General features: G+C 34.0%; 1 protein-coding gene across 1 annotated transcript in view; it reads left to right on the top strand.

Annotated features, from left to right (window-relative positions):
- Positions 1 to 17345, top strand: part of TRDN (triadin) — a 223256-nt gene that overhangs the window by 167976 nt on the left and 37935 nt on the right. Inside the window, exons 26-35 of the mRNA XM_072410214.1 lie at positions 1206 to 1253; positions 2177 to 2203; positions 3071 to 3112; positions 3718 to 3744; positions 4578 to 4613; positions 5222 to 5266; positions 7018 to 7062; positions 8383 to 8448; positions 9292 to 9336; positions 12321 to 12371. Of these exons, the coding sequence (XP_072266315.1) occupies positions 1206 to 1253; positions 2177 to 2203; positions 3071 to 3112; positions 3718 to 3744; positions 4578 to 4613; positions 5222 to 5266; positions 7018 to 7062; positions 8383 to 8448; positions 9292 to 9336; positions 12321 to 12371 (432 nt within the window). The remainder of the gene's footprint in view (positions 1 to 1205; positions 1254 to 2176; positions 2204 to 3070; positions 3113 to 3717; positions 3745 to 4577; positions 4614 to 5221; positions 5267 to 7017; positions 7063 to 8382; positions 8449 to 9291; positions 9337 to 12320; positions 12372 to 17345) is intronic.

The raw sequence follows: 17345 nt of genomic DNA, 5'->3' as shown, positions 1-17345 counted from the left end.
GGGACTACCTGTATATGTAAAAAGTTTTATCTTTTTTTCTTTTCTGTTTAGCTACTAAGGTGCAGAAGCAATGACTTTACTTTTCTTCATAAACCCAGTTTTTCTACTTGTCCTAGGTTGTAAAATGAAATGAACTATTCTTCTAATTAGTTAACTTGCAGGAAAAGCTGACCTAGAAATGCATCATACTGCTAAATGCTACATTGAATAAATCTTTATCAACTGCAAATTAAATGAACTATACCCCTAAAATTACTTAGAATCTACAGGACTTAAATGTTGGGTGTAGTATGTAAATAGACCCTAAATGGTAAGAAAATAATATATATAGTGTAATAGAAATTCACATTATTCCACCAATAATCATATACATTCAGGTAGCAATGTGGTTGAGGTTCAGACAGCTGTCCACATTGAAAATACTATAATAGTTATATTGTACCTGTCTGAGTGTCTGAAATTGTACATTTTTACATGATTATATTAAAAAGTCAGCTCACTTAGACCTAACATATATGTTGATAAATGCTTTTAGTAAGGCTAGAGAAGTTTTTTTCTTTAGGATCTCTGCACACCTGCTGTGAGGTCTCACATTTCTTGTTGGTCTTTTACAGTATTAGTGTTTAATTTTAAAGAATTTAACCAGAGAAGTTGGTAAATGCATTGGTGGAAGGACACAGCTAGACTCCCACGTAAACAGGAACAGACATTGAAAATATGGCAAGAAGATCTCACTGTTGTAGTATCCAATGCATAGAAGAAACCCGGTGATGACCTTTTAATGAGACATATTAGGGAGGAATAATACTAAGGAAATTTTGGGTTAGCAAAGTGAATTACTCCCTGGTAAACTAGGTGAATGTGATGACACTTTTCTTGCAAAGAATATTCAATTACATGCAAGTATTAATGTGTAGTTTTACTTTCAAGGGGATAATTCGCTAGGCATGTATGCAAGTGACCACAATACCAAAAAAATATTTGTATCCTTTCACAGCAATCAATATAATTCTAATTTCCAGATTCTTTTTATTTTCTTAGTTAGTTTGCATCTATTAAAGGTTCTGGTTTATTTCAGATAGTTCCCCATAAATTAAATGAAATTGTCATGTATGGCTACAAAGTACATTAATCTGTGTATATCTATTGTTTTCTTATTATTATTTTAGATATATTTAAAATTATATTCATTTATTTATTTTTAGAACCAAAAATAACCAAAGAGCCACCAACTGTAGTGACACCCAAGAAAGGTAAATCTCAGTTATTTGGATTTTTTTTAGTATATACTGGGTAAAGAAAGAAACCGAAGGGGATTTGCCCGATTTCTGCTCACCTTCATTTCCACAGACATTACATTTTTCCTCAGGAACATGAAAATCTTGGTGGAGTAAATGGCAGCTAAATGGCAAATCAGAAATATTACTTAAATATTTTTTAAGAGGTTTTAAAATAAAGCGCTGCATAATATGTTGGTGCTATATGAGGTCTGTGTAATAATAATAACAGTAACAGGCAAATCTGCATGGGTCCCAAAACTCAGGTTTAAGTTTTGTTCAAAATTCAGCAATCCTACAAATAGAGGTGAATTTCACTGAAGTCTTTAGGGGGCAAATGATGATGTGAAATTCCAGCTATCTTTTAGGTTAATAAGTAAACTACTACTAACAAAAAGTCATGCAGGCTGTACTCTGGGAGACACCAATTGAAACAAATTTATGAGAGGAGATATGAGAGGAAATAGCTTTAATTATAAGCCACTTTGCTTCATAACACTGTATGTTATGTATTTATTAACCTAATATCGCTTAGAATGTGCTTTGTTTAATTCCTGGGTTTAGCTGGGCTTAAAAAGAAATCTTTCAAAAAGGCGGAACTAATTTTTTTTCATAGAAAAAAGTGTTTACAAAGGGTTAAACCTTTATTAAATTTTATTATGTGTCTTAGTTAAAAAAAAAAAGTCACCCTCACCACCACCATCATAATTTGTCTTGGTGAAGTGAGATGGAAAGAGAAAATGCTGGCGCTATCTAAAACAGAAAAAAATATATTTGGTTAGCCTTCCATTTTTGTCATAATAATAATATACTCCTAAGAATGTTAGCTGAAGTTACAGAAAAACAAATATAAAATATAAAGAATCCTAGTATATGCAATTTAACATTTTTCCCAGCAGGAATCGTTATCAAGCTAAAGAAAACAAGTATGTCAGTCAAGCTTAACAATGCTTTGATTCTCCTTATAGCTGAGGGCTTAGAACTAACTAACAAAGCTATGCTGAACTTTTTAAAGCTTCCATGTTCCAAAGCTTTTAAAAAAATTCTATGTTTCATCAGCTTGTTATTTACAGTCTGTTAGGTTTGCCTCCATCCACCTCATATGTTTTACATAAACCCTTTGGCTTCCGCTTAGTGTTGTAATAGTGCTTCTTCTTCTATCCACTCTTTTAAACTGAAATTGAAGATTCTTATTTACTGAAGAGTGAAATTAGGTTTTACAGAATATATATATATATATATATACATACTGTCTAATTTATGTATTTATTTTCATAACTATATCAAATTTTCATTCTTCAAATAAACACCTAATATAGGATGCACTCATGCAATGCATTTAGTTTTCTAAACTGAGAGAACAGGAGATGTTTGCTTTCAGTCTGTCTCTTCAAATAAAAATTTGTATGGAGCAGTTTAAAGCAGTAAGAGAAGAATGTTTCTTCCTGAGGCATTCTTCTTACTGACCACCACACTAATGTACTGGCAACTGTGGATAATAGAACCATAGCAGGGGTTCCCTGAAGACTTGAAAGGTATTCCAAAGGGTTCCCCAATGTTGAAAAGGTCAGGAAACTCTGATCTAAATGCTTCATGCAAATGTGCAAATATTGCCGGTACTATACACCCTGTTTGTTTGCTCTGTTTATGTATTTGTCTATATGTAAATTATAGATCATCTACAAATGTAGTTTTATTAAAATGTATTGTCAATGGTATTCTTTGTTATTATTTCTTAAATTGTGTAAACAGTTATTACCAGTCTTTTAACAAAGTTTGCTATTGTTCTGCAGAAGAGAAACCAGAAGAAAAAAAGCCTGCCATCATTAAAGAAGGTAGGATCCATATAATCTGCAGTACAGAGTTTTCAGTAATGTATTGTGTGTTGTTTTTTAACCAACTTCTTTAATCCATTATGTTTATGTTTAAAGTAAACATAGGTATAGATGTATTAGTTAAGTCTAAAATACACACAAGTTGTTTGCAAATTATTCTAAAATCTTCTCAGTATTATGGTTGAAAGGACACTGTCAATGACATTGTCATCCTAAAGGCCCCCCCCACCCAATGTACTCACTTTACCTTTATACTTTACCTTTTACCACCTCTTTGCTTCTCTGCATCTGGTGATAAAATAACTTTCAATGAGTGCTCAAACCTAACCATTGGCTGCTAGGTCTGGGCAGGTCACATGTTCCCCTATAACCGGACATTCTTGCTGCAGAAAAACTACTAGGACCCCTGGTAAGATGAGTATATGGTGGTCAGCTGATGTCTTTCTAGAGACCCTGTAACTTTGCCCTGCAAGGTAACATGTCTATAATCGAACAATTGTAAAAAATTGTGCATAGTTAAAATTACAATGGTAAATAATTTACCACTAAATAACAGCATAGTCTCCTGAATGTAAAATGTAATATGAAATGTTATATTTTTTCAGAAAAGGTTTCCAAACTGAAGAAAAAAAGTATGTCAATAAAAAGCAGCTTTTCATTTCAACTTAGAGCTTACTAACAAAAATGCTTTTTTCACAACTTTTTCTAACTTTGTTTGCCATTACTTATACAATTTGTCAGTAGATGCCAGGAGAATTTTACATTCTACAGCCCAGGAGTTATATTCAGTATAAAAACAATTTACAATTTCAGTCAAAAACAATAACGCATATTTTTCCTTATATAGTAACATTTTTTTTGTTCAGCGTAATGCTTGAATGTCTGATAATCTGCCACTTAGCAAATATAGAAAAAGCTTTTTAGTCTGAATTGGGGCTTGTGTTTGTCCGTGAAGTCTACATGATAAAAAAAACTAAGCATGCTATCTAATGTTTTATATTTGTAGCAATTACTTTTTAAAATGTAAAAAATTACAGAAGAAAAAATGATTTTAAATTCTATGTCTTAAAATCTTTCTAATGTTCCTTTAAACTTCTTACATGTTTACATTTACAGTTAACTTGAATACCAGTTACCCAAATAAAATCTGAAGCTAATTTTGAAGCTAAATTTAATGATTAGGCAGATGTCCAGTATGCAGTCACATGGCCACCATAAAATCCCAGTATTGCAGTGTATTGATTTGTACCAATGTACCTATTAACATGAGTCCTTTATAAATTAGGGTCATGGTAAAGTTCCATAAGAGCCATTAATACTAGGATACTCAAAAATACTTTACATAAAAAATACAGACAATTACCACTGTATACTACTGGTTCCCCCATTGCAGCTTCTAAAGGGAAATTATCAAACTAATCATTAATGATATATGATAATATTTGTTTTTTTTTTAACCAAACAGAAGAAAAACTAAAGGAAGAAGAACCTTTACCAAAAGGTAAGTGTAAATTTAAACCATCATTATTCATTCAGTTGACCATTTCATTTTCTTTGGTAGCCCTTACTAGGAAAAAACATGAGTAATGAATGAATGAATTATTAATTAATTAATTGTTTAACATGATGGTAAAGGACATGGATCATGTGATTACAGGGTAAGGGAGTGTGAATAGGTATTTTTATTTTATCATCATAGTGGGAGTGATTGTTATGAGACTGAGCCTACCAGACTCCAAGGACTTCTCAAGGCCATTTTGGAGATATACACATAATCCAGACACCTAAAAAGTTTTTCAGCAAGAGCATCTACATTAAAATATTTCATATTTATATAAATGGAGTGCTCTTTTTAAATTCAAAGAATTAATTGAATCAGTCTGGGCCACACAGAATAGTCAACTAGATAAAGAAAACTAATTTATTTCTTCCATCCTCCTAAAGATAATCCCTTGTAGTGAAAGAGGGATTTGTGAATACAGATACATGGACATCTAGTTTACAACCAGTGCTTTATGAGGAACACAACAATGCAGGGTGCATGTTCAATAATATAGATGTATGTATTTACCACGTTATTGTTATTATTATTTTTATCATATCACACAGAAAAAGATATACCTAAGGTAGAACAAATTCCACCAGTTAAAAAAGGTACAGTATACAGTTAAATAAAAATGTGAATGGCATGTGACATGTTATTATGGGAATGCCATTTGCAAGAGTAAAATCCTTGGAGGAATGCATGTGTGCCTTACTTACAGGGGATTTTTTGGAATGCTGAAAGACACACAATAGGGGGAGAGGAAACAGTGAAGGATAGGGTCTCTGTAAAGTACTATATATAAATAAAATATTACAAACTAACTATGCATGTCAATAAAAATAATATAAACTTACCTTAAAAACTCAGCAAATTCCACTACTCCAGATACTGTCGATTTTCATTTGGGCAAACTCCTGATAATGCACCCTGCAACAAGCTATACTGACCCATTAATACTCACTGTTAGAACTCTCATTCTAATAGACTAAAGGAATTGGTGCTGTGAGAGTGTTTATGCATGATCAGGCAATTGCCAGCTTTATACATTGCCAAGTGTGTGCATGTGAGGGGGAATGAAAACACTCAGTCACCATCCTTCTATTTAGGCTTTAGATGAGTAAGTGTAGCATTCAGAAAGCTTTCTCACTCTGCCCCAATTGGACAAGGAAAAGTGTCTCTTTAGACAGTCAGTGAATGCTATACAAGATAATTTCCTCTGGATATTACCAAAAATATTTTAACATTAATTATTTAATAAATATCTGTTCTTGCAGTTTTTGTATCCCTATTTAATGTACAGTGCCGCATAATATGTTGTCGCTATATAAATCCTGTTTATTTATAATAATAATATGTAAAATTTGATAGTTCTTAGTTTATCCTCAGATTTCTTAGCCATAAGCCATTGGCAGTGCTGAGAAAATAAATTATGGTACCAGTGTGCTGAGAGCTGCACAGTCTGCTGTGACACCATACTGCTTTTGTTTAGAAATGCATTGACTTAAGCAGATGTAAAGCCTCCTGGCATGTAGTTTATTAGGCTGCCCCTCAACATGAAACCTGCAAGAAAATAGTTTTGTTATCTTTGCATAGCACTACTCCCTGAATGCCCAAGTAGCTTCCCAGCCAAAGCAAAAGCTAAGACCTGAACCAAGCCTACAGTTAGGTGGATATAAGAAACCACAGTCTTTTAGATCAGGTATTAGAGCACCAGGTGCACACAAGTGAGTGTGTCAGGTGACATCTTTGAAAGTCTTCTTGAAATTAGATTTTGTTAATATTGTTAGGCACTTTTTATAGAGCCAACATATTACGAAGTGCTTTACAAACTCCATAGTCATGTTATTAGCTGTCCCTCAAAGACGCTAACAATTTAATGTCCCTACCATAGTCATATGTCATTTACATAGTCTAAGGCCATTTTTTGAGGGAAAGCCAACAATACAACTTGAAACAACAGTATTTACTATGGTAGAGTGAGACTTCAGCTAACTGGCTAAATACAGTATTGATAATGTTGATTCATTTTACAACTAGAGAAGGAAAGGTGACAAATGAAGCTGATTTACTATTTTTTTTTAAAATAGGAATGGCATCTTTACTAAGCTTGTAAAAAAAATATGCAGTAGCAGTTGCTGTGTGCTTAATTCTTCATAAAGGCTCAGCCCTACCAGTTGGAAAAAATTATTGATAGCCCAAACACGATGTTAGGAGCACATTGGACTTCTAGCAGATGAACCAGTATTTTTCTTTAAGCCTTTCTTTTCTACATACCCTGACATTTTAATTATGTACCCTGTTAACTCCAAAATTCAATCTAGATCATGTGATTACATCATAAATATTTTACATTTTACAGAGCAAGAAGTTCCAAAGACAGAAGAACATGTGCTTACAAAAGAAGGTAAAGCCCAGTAATATTCTTAAAGATAACCCAAAAGCAAAAGCCTGTACATATGTTCACATATTTCATAGAGTACCCAAGCCCAGAGAGCTTTAATACTCAAATATGTCTGTTGGGGTCCTCATTTATGTGATGGTAATGATAGAAGTTGTTCCACCCCTGACAACCACCAATCTGTGGAAACCTTGCCCCTTTCCTATATACCTATAATGGGCTAACAACACATATTTTTATCAGTAACTATAACCATTGGGTGTTCGTTGTCTATGTATGCAAAGGACAGTTAACAAAGTTAGCCTGAACACCAAGTTTATTTAGTTCAGATAGAACCAAGTGTGGAATGCTCTCAAATCAAGCACAGACACTAGTTATTAACTAGCACTTCAATATTATTTTTCTCACTGATTGTACGTTATTTTGTATCCAGCAATTTAATTGCCTGCTATGTTCACCTTTATATGTACTGTAACATTTTAAAGTTTTGTATCTTGTCTGTAAATTAGGGAGTCAGTTTGCCTTTCAAATTGCAAAAACACTTGCGCCTTTCAAAGTTCTTTTTTATATTGAAGCATTCCCCAGTGATACCTGAAACTCAATATAAAACAAAATATATTAAAGGCATATTTATATGATTGTACAGCACTCCAGAAAAAGTAAAGGAGGAAAACATATGGCTATAGAGATGTATGTGGATAGAAAAACAGAATATGATGCCTCTCAAAAAGAATAAAAAGAGAAACAATATTTCAAGTCACCAGTTCTACATATTGATTTATTCTCTTAAAGTTAGTTTTATCTGTTTATATTTTGGCTTTTGATCTTTGTTAATTTCTCCCACATCAATGAGCTAGTGAGCCTCTGTGATTGAACAAACTGGAATCCACTGAGTAATAGGGGTGGCTCAGGGACATTAAGGCTTGGAGACTTTTAGGCAAAGAAATGGGCTCTCTTTGACTTGCTGCAGCTTCCAGTACTAAATTCCTCTTCCTGGAGTGAAATCAGAGTAAGATAATTTATAAAAATATTGGAGACTGTACAACTATGCAAGATGGAAGACAAGTCTGGCAGTTATTAGTCTCTAGTATTATTATCATCTTCCCCAACATCTAGGACAATGGTGGTAACATTAGCAGCACAAGCCCTAAACACATTATAGTTAGATTGGTGTAATAATATTCTAGATTGGTTACTAACCCATACACATCATTAGTATTTTCCTGAATAGATTTTTATGTTTACTAATTTAGAAATTGCCTGAGCAGAGTATAATTACTAATAATTTCACTTCTATTAAAAACATTAATTCTGCACAATTTATAGGCATGTGTGGAACTAGTCGTGTTCTACCTGGAGTGATTATAATTATGTCTGAAGCTCTCACTGGTCGTAAGTACATCAATTCAATCATCTATAATGTGTACATGTGTTTATTAGGTTTTTTTTCAACACTTTGCCAGCACAAGAATCTTCACTTGCATAGCAATAACAGGGTTGATTTTGATTATCAGCAGATTTACATTTTATTATCAGCCCTATGAGGAGGTTGATTCACTGAAGGAGTAGAGTATGTTGCCTAAACAAAGTAAATATTCATTTATCAGACATTTATATTGTAAAGTGGATATCACTTTGCTCTATCTGCTATATGTTACAGTGTGTAACTCTATATTGTTGGAGTAAAGCTTGTCACATGCCTTTCTTTTCAGACTTTTCTATTAGAAATAAAATCTAATTGTGTGTTATATTCTTAGTGCACAGTATATTGCTACTTTATCAATTTTTTTTAGCAAACAGTTGTACCCGAATTGTCTAAAAACAATGAGGTTTATTTCCTGAAGGAATATAAAAATTCAAAAAGCAAAGTTTATTGAAGGTTTATTGATTTTATGAATCCATAAAAAATCATGTTTTTTTTTTTTTTTACAATTTCATGTCCATGATTAGGCATTCTTTGCAAAGTGAATTTTCACCACATTAAGTGAAAATGACCTTGCAAAAGGATAATTCACTTTACTTAATGAAAAACCAGAAGTCTTTTTATAAATCAACCCCAACATGTGGTAAATGTTTTATGTGAATGTTTGGATAAATGTCTAGCATATTGTACATTCATGTGAACAGGTAGAGTTAAGGGTAGTTTACCCTATAAACAGCTTGATTCAAATGTTGTAAACAAGCTTCAAAGGAAAATGTGAATAAACTTTTAACAAACACTTTTTTTTTTTGTAGAAACAGAAGCTGGAAAACCAATTTCTGTTGAATCCATATTAAAAGGTGAATATTTTTCTACACAATATCACAGTAATACAACATTATATTTTAGATAAGGAAAATGGCATTATTTGGCAATATCTGGATATATTTAGCTATATTTGGATTCAATATAGTTATACTCACATTATATACCATATTTAAAGATAAAATCAGGCTATCATTACCAAGCTTTGTCTGAAATGCTTTTAATCCTACTGCCACAGCTTTTACGGATGCTTTTGGATAAGCACAAATGATTTTTTTCTGGTATACTTGTCTCAGGCCACATCAAACTCAAAAGGTGAGTTTTATAGGTACAAAAACCTGGGAAAACAGCTACTAGTTAAAATTATTTTGACCCTATTATTGGGATCTGTCTAGCTTCTAACAATTTACACTTCGGCATGTAGTCTAGGTGGGGATGTGAGTAGGTGCAGGCTACAGGAGGATTGCTGCTTGCAGTCTCTTACGAATGAGTGACAAATTGGAGGATTTTGACAACCAACTATGTCAGAAACGTGTCAGTTTTAATGGAATCCCTGAAACACCAGATGGCTCTCAACCCATAGATAATACTGAATCCTGACTTTTACAACACTTCGTTTTGTCCTGATGTCCTGACTAGTGTTGGTCGAATAGCTCACTATTCGATTCGGCAGCTATTCGGCCGAATATAGCAAAAAAATTCGGGTGGTCGAACATCGAATTCGAACACCATTAAAGTCAATGGGAGAAAAATTCGGGTTTGTTTCAGCACTGTGTAGAGCTTCTACAGCCTCCAAACAGATGTAAAAAGATACATTATAAAAGGATACATAAAAAGATACATTGTAAAAGGATACATAAAAAGATACTTTATAAAAAGATACATAACACTATTACATACCCCTGTGCTTCACATGAATATTAAAGTGCACCTGTCAAATCAATTTTAGGCTAAAGCTAGGTACACACTTCTAATAATTATTGTTAGAAAATGAACGATTACGACCGATCAACGATTATGCACGATTATACTTGAACAATCATATTGTGCACAATTCTGTACATGCTGTAACAATATGATCATTCATATATAATCCACCAACAGTGTCCACGCGCTAGATACAATCGTTTGAACGATGCAGGGAGGGACTTTTTTTTTTTTTCCTCCCGAATTTTTGCTGTCGAATGCAGCAAAATTCGGTTCGGGTCTACCCGAATTCGAACAGGCATATTCGGGTCGAATATAGGGACAACCCGAATTCGAACATCAACACTAGTCCTGACCCCATTTATTTCCGTGAGGTATCCTGATATTCAAATAAATGAGACCAAAACTTTTGGACATCAGAAAACGGGGTCTAAGAATTATATTTCACCTCCTCCATTTTATATTCAGACAGATTAAGGGCATGAAAACTTTATATTTGATGCGCCTTACAACTATTACTACTTGGCTTGATCGGAATTAAAGGCTGTGGATGTGCCAGGACCGTTGTTCCAATGACTGGTGCTGTACACACGCCAGATTCTCACCCGATATCGGCCCTGAGCCGATTATGTGGTGAGAACCGTTGGACGTGTGTACGTAGCTTAAGCATTCTCATGAAAGACTATTATCTTGTTTCCCAGTAACCCATATGTCACTCTCTAGGATAGATATTGCACTTGTGAGCCCATCTTTTTCTACCAAGGTACATCCTAGGTACTTTGCTTCCGGAATTCACCCAGACCAATCTCCCCTGATCCTTTTGTGGCCCCTAAATAAGCTGCAGCAGGATGAATTTGAAGACTTAATCCACTCTGTTTATCTCTTTTTCCAGCTACTAGTTCCTTTCTTCAAGGGCTGTCTGATTTTTTTTTTCCAGATAAATAGGTGTTCAGTAATTGTGGGGCATTTCCATTAAGGAAATGTTTGCATGGCTTTTCAGATGAAATCTATAAATTGTATATCCACTTTTTGGGGTGATTACCCTGGGTAGACTCTTCCCTATGCCTGAATCTGTCTGAAGTTGCCTTGCATGCATTGGGAAAGAATACACAGAGGAAGCTTCTAGATTCATATTGGCCCATCTCACTCCTAACCTCAGAACCTCATCTAACCTAATCTCATCTCCCATGTGCAAAGGAATATCCGTCACATGCACAGCTCAGTGTACCTTTAAGAAAATCTTAAGAACTTTTTTTGCAAAGAGACAAGCCTGTGATACATAATCTACCTGCTCATATCTAGGCATAGTAATTTGTGTGAAGCTGCATAGTTATGTCTCTTTAAATGTAGTACCTCTAATTTCCAAAATGCACACTAAAAGTAAAACTTGGTGTCATTTATAATTGTATTCATTTGTAAGATTGAACTAATCTGGTCAAAATGGTCTTGATACCCCAGCTCCTATACATATTCCATTACTTGTGTGGATACAGAAGCAGTGATGTGATTTTATAGATTAAGTATTTGGGGAACTAATTTTGAAAAGACATCATCCTAGAATTAAACTCACAATTATGCCTTTTGCAAGATTCAATCTACCTTTTAAATGGTCTAGTACCACCAGACATTGACAGGAGCTCCATCCAGATGCTGAATAATGGTGACATCCTGTAGTGTTTAGCCAATCCAGTCAGAAAACACTGATAGCTATATCTGTCAATACATTTTACCATTTTAGGTATATACGTATCTCACCAAATATAGCCACTTGCCATTGACAGTTGTCAAAATCCACTGAATAGATTGGCTGAGCCTACACCACACTTGTCAATGACAAATTTAATGCATGGTACATCTGAAACCTGAGCTTATTGCTCAAGTTACCTTTTCTGATCTGAAGTTTGAAAGGCTCAAATCCAAATAGCTTACCAGTGTGTAAATATTCTGACCATATTCTGTATTGCATTATATTTTTATATAATGTATATTTTACTCTTTTTGGAAAGGATTCAAATCTAAAAGTTTTGCTATTTAGTGGTGCATGGTTTACAGCCAGGCATGAATGTACTTATGTGTTACCTATTTTTTGCAGATGGACTGTCAAAGGAGCAAGAAGAAGCGGTGTTAAAGGCCGCTAGGCAAGGTAAAGTGATTGAAAATTGCTTGTCTTCTTAACAAATAAAAAAAAAAATGCAAGCAAACTATTTTTGTTTACTCCAAGAGCATTATGCTTGCCCTCCACTGTATGGATCCTCCAAATAGTATTAGATAATATGCAAACCTTTTTTGTCTACATTCCTCATAATATATCATAGGAGATTGTGAAGTCAAATCAGAATGAATAAATCAAGCATCAATTAGTATTTTACAAATATTTGCAGCTTTAAGTAAAAGTCGGAATAACTTAATCCTGTTGTGTTAAGGTCCATGCCATTAACAAAGTCTAAATCTGTAAAGCTGCCTGAAGGTTTTATTCATTAAAATATAAATGCTTATTTTAAAACATTTAACTCATAATTGACAACTATGTAATTTATATATTGTTAACTTGAACTCAGTTCACATATGTTTCTGATGAATGAATGAAATGAGTTGAGAATACTACAAAGGCTTAGTATGAAGGTTTTAGTAGAGGTACTGTTTACTTTTTCATAGAACACTATGAATCCGATTTATTAGGGCTCTCTAAAACTGGAACTTATAGACTATCATGGGAGAAGCTGGATGAACTGTGATTATATAGTGCCAAGATATTACACGGCATACATTAAATATGGGTGGCAAACGAGGGAGGTAAGGAGGGGTAGACAGCACAGAATAGGAGGGAGGATACTTCACTACTCATTATGGAGACTGCTCTGCAATTTTCAAAATAAATTACTTATTAAGTTAATAACTTGGTACATTGGCTAGTTTTTAATCTGTATAAAGGCGTCCCTGTATGTTGAATGCCACATGAATAACATTTTATTCATGAACATACATAGACATGTTTATTTATTTATTTATTTTATGATGTTTTATTTTAACTGTGTATTGTTCCAGGGCCAACAAAAGAAACAAACATGACAATACCAAAGCATTTGTTATTGCAACATGTTTCTGGGAGACATGGTGCATTTTCTAAATTAAATGCAATGGTGCCAAACTTTTGGGCCATAATTGTATTTGTGGATTTGAATGCTCAGTCCCACCAAACCTACAAATCAAACCAATATTGTATTAGAGATATGCCATCAATAATGGTGTACACCACTGGAGTTACCCAATTTGTTTTTTATTTATATTGTAACATTTTGAAGTTCATTTGATGGTAATCATCATTGTGTACAGATTGCAATATAATTAGATGTGATTTGCAAATGCTTGTCAAAAATTGCATTCTTTCTTTAGAATCCCAAATTGTGTTGCTAATAGTGGTTTAAATAGATGGAGTTTATGTGTTTATTATGTGTCTGGGTTTCTTTGGGGTCTCCAGTGTCCTTATGCAAGACAAGAAAAGTAGACAAATCATTGACCAAACTGAACTTGAGTGGTCTAATTTACTAAAGAAAAACCACTTTTTACTATGTCCCTCTCAGGAATACCCTGGCTTTAATGAATCCATGCAAGTGTATTTCTCTTGAGTGAGAGCACCTACTAGACCCTACACTGTTACTCATTCAGGTGCCTCCCTGTATCATCATCACCATCATCAAATGTACATCAGGAACACAGAACTTTAGTATCTGCTTTACCGCTGCTGATTTATAGTTTATCAACTTGGGTGTGATAGCTCGTGCATGTTGGATTGACTTCAGTTTCTGACCTTGCTTGACCTGACTAGTTTTTTTTTTCTGCCATGTACTCACCTGTGTTTTCTGACTATGTGTTTGTACCTTGTTCTGGACTGACTTTCGGCCCTGGCCACTGATACAGAGGACCTTTGACTTCTCGACAATGCTCTGGACCCATCTCCAAATCCCATAGACCCATTTAACATATACAGGCAATATACCTTTTTTGGTTTACTTTGCAGGAACATAGAGCACACAAACATCATTATTGTTCACAGTGTATCAAAAACAAATATCCGGTAATACCGGAAGGGAGAGGGAGAAACGGGGGAATGAGGGGGTGATGGGGATGGGGATGTTCCCTGTTCTCCCCAAGATAAGGAGTCTATGCAGTTGGGCCTCCCTGTTTAATATATCAAATTACAAAAAAACCATGGAGTGCATGGAGTGCAAGGAGAAAGCAAAGAAAGAGGTTTTGGAGGCTCAAGAGTTTTAAGTCAAGCTATGAATGTTTTATTATATATTTACTTCATATATAACAAGGTCATAAAAATACATAGTTCACAAACCTAGAACATATGGTACATTGTATGGCAAACTAGGACTGCACCAGTACATTAAATATCAGCTACGTTTAGAGATCACATTCATTGTGTGTGTATATATCTGCACACTTATGCAAGTGATTTCTAAGTAATTTTTTTTTCTCCGTAATAGTTAACTAAGACACTAATGCCTAAAATCTATTCAGTATTTTAGAACTGATATTTTATTCAATATCAAAAATCAATTTGTATTTACTCTGGGTAAAACAAATATGTATTTTGGAGAAGTAAAAGAGTAAGCATTGTTCATGCATACAATTAAAATGCACCCTCATCTATTTTTGCAATTCACATCTAGCTACCTTGGCAATTGTGGATATAAAAGCCCTAACTTATTTGCTTTTTGACAGTATAGAATATTGTTTACATGATTAATCACACTAGAAAATAAAAGCCTTCTAAAAACCTTTAATGAAAATGAGTTTTCCTCTACATTTTCAGTACTCTGTAAAACAAAATCTCCCTGATGATAGAACAACTGATGACTTGCTTATATTTTCTCTAAATAAGATAATTAATCATTTGGCTTATCCCTCTAATATATTTGTTTGCACTACATAACAATAAGCTTCTGCCTTGTATCAGGAGATACATAAAGCATGGGCTTGCAGGGATAAATTAAGTCAAGTCATAATTCAGATCAGCTGCTGTCATATTGCTGGTAATTAGGATGAAAGCACTGAAGCATTTAATCATTTTTTTTTACTAATTCTGGTACCAAATGAACACTAAATTTATCTTACAGCTTACTGTCTAGTATACCAGTGCAATGCTGGTTCCTTATTTCAATCAGAAAAATACCATAAAAATTATGCCAGAACTATAAAATTAGTAATAATGCATTTTTTTACCTTTTTAACTATAATAGCTTAAAGCTGAATTTTATATGGTAGAATATATGCAGTTCAAAAATATGTGATTGCATAATTTTGCCTGGCCTGTGATCGAAAGATTTTTTGTGCTAAGGTTTTATTTTATCAGCATTAAAACTAACTTAACATTATTTCCCTATTCTGAGACATATAATGAAGAAAGCATAGAACATATAGAAAAAAAGATATAGCATAGAAAATAACATTTGTTTAACTACCATATAACTTGCTTTAAAAAAAAATACTGTGCGAAAACAAGAGCAGTGGGTACACACAATACAGAAATAGTAACAGTGCTGGCGGGACATATCTTCTGTTAGCAAGTCCTGTATTGCAAAAAACCCATATTACACCTAGTGTAGGCTGTTCTTCTGATGACTTCAAAGGTATCATACAGACAAATGTAACTTGTTTTGTTTTTCTTCAGCAACCTACTCTTTACTTAAAAGGAAACTATAGCAAATTTTCAGTGAGTACCTATTCGAAGTTGTGATTTTGCAAAAACAGGGTTTTCTTTTTTTGCATAAAGTTTTCTACCAACCTGTATCCAGCTTTACTGCAAAAAACTAGTGTATAACAATTATCATCTTAACATGTCAAAACTAATTGTGTTTTTTACAATCATTCACATTAATCTGAATACTATACTATTAAATTATTGATAAGAATATTCACTTTCATTACCCAACCACCTTTCTGTGACCTGTAGTATGGTATGTAGGCTTATTCAATGACATGTATTAGCTTACTGTTAATTGGTGATTTAAAAATAGAAACACCTCAAGCATGCTAAATATGAGACCACCAACATGTGTCTATTAATGAAAAAGAACACTTTTTATTTTTATGATATTTCATTCTTTAGGCTTCGTACTGGCAGTGAGGTTGCAGTGCAGTTACCACTTGCTAATGTCAATGAACCACTGCCTTGGTGGATATGGTACATGTAGCATCTAGCTGTGGGAGTCCAATAGAAAATGAGTGGGACCTTAAATACCGCTCGCTGCTGTCAAATGAAAACTGTGGTGGATGTGGCTGCTTGATCTCACCGCAGATCTAACCCTGCCAATATAGACCACTTGTCATGATTCTTAACTAATTTGTATTTGGAATTGCATCAGAATACCTTTTTCTTTTTAGTCCACATGTACTTTCTTCAGCCTTCCCACGCCATAACTAGCCATAAATTAGTAATACCCACTCTTCTCATGTGTTTTCACATAGACATGGTACACATGGTACAAGTATAGTATCTGGGTTCCTATCACAATATATGTATATAAGGGGAGACCATCTCTGTCTCCAAGCAGCATCATTATAGAATCCAGAGCAGTAATGGATGAAATAAGGTATATCACATTAATGCTGACTTTATCCTGGCAAAAACTCTCACTCTTGCCTTTAATGGTTGTTAACCAGTACATTTTTTGTTCATGCTGATAGGAAAAATTGGATAAAGTGTCTGTATATGGTAGGAATTGTTCTAATTTTATTTTTGTGCTCCACAATGTGTCCCACTGAGTAAGATGGCTAGAGCGCTTGTAATATTTTACAGGCATTGCCAGAAATTATTTTGTTAGATCATATATACTGTATACTGCACAACTGTTGTGTTGTTCATAGCAGTGCAATAAGTTACTTTGTTAGTAATGATCATTGGCTTCAAGCGTCATAATTTTTAACAACATTTATATATATTATATTATGTATGGTCTTGGGTGTTAGCCAACAACCAGTACTAGCATCATAGTGATAACCAACTGTGACACCAAGGCAGGATTGGAGGTGGAAGGGAGATGTATTTGCCCAGGATTCCTCTTTTATGTGAGGTATATTTGCCCAAGATTCCTCTCCTGTGTGAAGT

The sequence above is a fragment of the Pyxicephalus adspersus genome, chromosome 4, assembly GCF_032062135.1.
Source record: "Pyxicephalus adspersus chromosome 4, UCB_Pads_2.0, whole genome shotgun sequence".
Classification (NCBI taxonomy): Eukaryota; Metazoa; Chordata; class Amphibia; order Anura; family Pyxicephalidae; genus Pyxicephalus; species Pyxicephalus adspersus.
Note: the sequence above shows the minus strand (reverse complement) of the source record. Positions and strands in the feature narration are given on the sequence as shown.